The sequence below is a fragment of the Agelaius tricolor genome, unplaced genomic scaffold, assembly GCF_023055355.1.
Source record: "Agelaius tricolor isolate 1412-34295 unplaced genomic scaffold, bAgeTri1.0.p SCAF_62, whole genome shotgun sequence".
NCBI classification, from domain to species: Eukaryota; Metazoa; Chordata; class Aves; order Passeriformes; family Icteridae; genus Agelaius; species Agelaius tricolor.
In genome coordinates this window covers 2,177-4,990 of record NW_027269322.1, presented here as the reverse complement: position 1 = coordinate 4,990, position 2,814 = coordinate 2,177, and the positions used below count along the sequence as shown (strand labels likewise).

Below are 2,814 nucleotides of genomic sequence, written 5' to 3'. Positions count from 1 at the left end.
AATGAGGTTCTGCTGCTTCGGGTTCTTCTCAGAGCTTTGCAGAGGAGGCATCTCTGTCCCTGATAGACGCTGATCCTTGCAATGCACACAGGGAGCCTTGCGTCACTTCAGGAGACATACCAAGAAGCCCTTGTCACTTTCAAAGGGCAGCTGTTGTTTCACTGTTGCATTTCTTGGCTCGGTCAAACCCCTCCTACCGGCACTACAGCTTGTGCTTGGAGACACAAAAGTAGCAGCCTGGAGGGAAGGCATGGAAAGCTTGCCAAAGGCTGAAGGGAGCCCTGTGATTTGCCCTTTTCCCAAGAGGTTTCTGTAGCTGAAGTTGCTGACAGGGAGCAGACTTGAGAGGCCGCAATGGGTTTGTTGTTGTTTTATTTCCCGGGTCCTCGGTCCTGCGTGGGATTCTGTGAGTGGGTGCTGCAGAGGCTGCGGCAAGGCGTCAAAAACGCCTGCCCTGCACCCAGGGGTGGCGCAAGATCTCCTCCAGCTGCGGCCTGTGCGCGGGGTTCTTGGCCAAACAGCAGCGGATCAGGTGCTGGCACTCTGGGGAGAGAAGGCAGACAGCGCCGGTCACTGGCAGAAGGCTCCCGGCCAGCTGCCCCCGGCGCCCGCGGGGCCCGGGCCGCGCTGCGTGTGCTCGGGGCTGCGGCGGCCTCCCGAGCCGCTCTGCCCCGCGGGAAGAGAGCGGCACGGCGGGACACGGCCGCCTCCTTGGGCCGCGGGGGCCACGCTGACCCCGTGGGCACGGGCCACCTCCCACGGCCGGCCCTGGGGGCAGCTGGACGGTGCGCGGAGCTGCGTGAGGGCCGCGCCGGGCCGCGCGCCGCCCGCTGCCAAAGCCGCCTTCTTGGGGCCGGAGACCAACCTGGAGAGACCTGCTGCCAGAAGAAGAGCTGCCCCAGCACGATGGCATGGTCGTCCTCGAAGGGGAGGCTCCCACAGACCATGACGTAGAGCAGCACGCCCAGGGACCAGACGGTGGCCGCATGGCCGTGGTAGCAGCCCAGGGAGATCCACTCGGGCGGGCTGTAGGCGTGCGTTCCTAGGGGAGACGGGCGGCGCTGTCCAGGCGCGGGCTGCTGCCTTCCAGAGCCCAGCGCCAGGCTCCTGGCTGAGGCAGGGGCTGCACCCGCGGCCACAGCTTTCCCCCCCGAGGCCACCCCCGCGTCCCCCAGCCAGCTGGCCAAAGCCAAGGAAGCATTCTGCCAGGCAAAGAAGGCCAGCGGAGCGGCCCGGGCCCTTGCTGGCCTGCCGAGCCGGCTTTTGCCGCCCCCCCCTCTGTGGGCAGGGCCGGCAGCCGGCCGGCTCCCGGGGCACGGCGTCTGCCCCGGGCCAAAGGGCAGCCGGCTGAAGGCCGCAGCCCGCAGCCCAGCAGGGAGTGGGGCCCTGCAGTGCCTGGCACGGGGAGCAGGGCCCGGGCCCTGGGCTCACCGGCAAAGCGCGTGTAGGCCCGCTCCTGGAGGAAGGTGCCGCAGCCGAAGTCGATGAGCTTCAGGTCGCCGCTCTCCGGGTCCACGAGGAGGTTCTCCGGCTTGATGTCCCGGTGCAGGACGCCGCAGGCGGTGCAGTGCCGCACGGCCTCCAGCACCTGGACGAAAAGCCAGCGCGCCATCTCCTCGCACAGGAACTCCTGCTCCAGCAGGAACTGCAGGAGATCCTGCCATGCCTCCGGACGCTCCAGCACCAGCACGAAGCTGTCAGGCAGCTCGAACCAGTCGAGGAGCTGGATGATGTTGGAGCAGCCAGAGCCCACCTTCTCCATCAGCACGATCTCCATGGGCACGCGGGTGCCGTCGGGCTGCCAGGAGGAGAAAATCAGGGCCTGCGGCAGGCCTGATGCTGCCCTGGGGCTGCTGCGCTGCGCCCTGCCTGGGATGGCCCCGTGCCCCCTTGCGCAGCCTCCCTGGTGCTGGGGCTTCCTCCCGCCCAGGGGATGCTTGGGGGGTGCCCCTGCCCGGCCCCGCCGCCGCTGTTTGGCCCGGCCGGGCCCGCCACGCTGCGGCTGGCACGCTGAGCCCCCGCCCGCTGTCCCCGCCGTGCCCCGCCTCCCGCTGCCAGTCGGCGCCCCGGGATTCTCCCTGCCCGCCCCGGCCCGCGCTGTCCCGCCGGCCCCGCTCCCTCACCAGCTGGTCCCACTGCAGGACGCTCTCCCGGGCCACACGTTTGATGGCCACCTGCAAGCCACGCAGAGAGGAGGGCTGAGCTCCAGCCCTGCCCCTCCCCAGCGCTGCCCCTCGTCCCACGGCCGGCCGCCGCGGCCACTCACCGGGCTCCCGTCGGAGAGGCGGATGCCCGAGAAAACGGTGCCGCAGCCACCGCTGCCCAGCTGCGGGCCCAGCTGGTACAGCTCCTGCAGCTCCTTCTTTTGCCCTGCCAAAGGCCGAGAGCGAGCCATCAGCCCCGCGCCCAGGAACCCCCCAGTGCCCGCCAGTGCAGCGGGCCGGGCCCCCGCGGGCCGCGCCGCTCTCACCTGCTCCCTGCTGCGCGCCGGGCAGCGGCCACCGCCCCGCAGCCGACGGGCTGGCCAGCGGCAGAGCCGGGCCCGGGCAGCGCGCACAGGCGGCTGCAGGAGCCCCGCTGCAGCGGGGGCACGGCGGCACCGTCGCCGTCCCCGGCCTCGTGGGCTGGACTCTGCTCTTGACCACGGCCGGGGCTGCAGCCCGAGGCTTCCTCGCCCAGGGGGGTGCCGGGAGCAGCTGCAAAGCAAGCAGGGCTTTCTGAAGCCGTGCCATCAGAGGCACTGGAAAGAGCCAGCCACCAGGCTGCTCCCAGGGGCCCTGGCCTGGCCTGGCCGCGCCCCTCAAAGGCCCCGGG

General features: G+C 70.6%; 1 protein-coding gene across 1 annotated transcript; it reads right to left on the bottom strand.

Moving 5' to 3' along the window:
* Positions 1-439: 439 nt before the first annotated feature.
* Positions 440-2,395, bottom strand: LOC139605255 (serine/threonine-protein kinase pim-1-like). The gene is made up of 5 exons (XM_071456600.1): positions 2,267-2,395; positions 2,124-2,174; positions 1,432-1,798; positions 866-1,042; positions 440-543 (listed from the first exon to the last, which is right to left on the bottom strand). Exons 1-5 carry the CDS (start codon positions 2,393-2,395, stop codon positions 440-442), a joined length of 828 nt encoding a protein of 275 aa, XP_071312701.1.
* Between the last annotated feature and the right edge of the window lie 419 nt (positions 2,396-2,814).

What these genes read in the sequence shown, in the direction of transcription:
- LOC139605255 (XM_071456600.1), bottom strand. Translation starts at nt 2,395, where the DNA reads ATGGCTCGCTCTCGGCCTTTGGCAGGGCAAAAGAAGGAGCTGCAGGAG. An exon ending in TCCTGCAGTGGGACCAGCTG is followed by an intron (nt 1,799 to 2,123) that starts GTGAGGGAGCGG and finishes TCCTCCTGGCAG; the next exon opens with CCCGACGGCACCCGCGTGCC. An exon ending in GGCCTACACGCGCTTTGCCG is followed by an intron (nt 1,043 to 1,431) that starts GTGAGCCCAGGG and finishes CGTCTCCCCTAG; the next exon opens with GAACGCACGCCTACAGCCCG.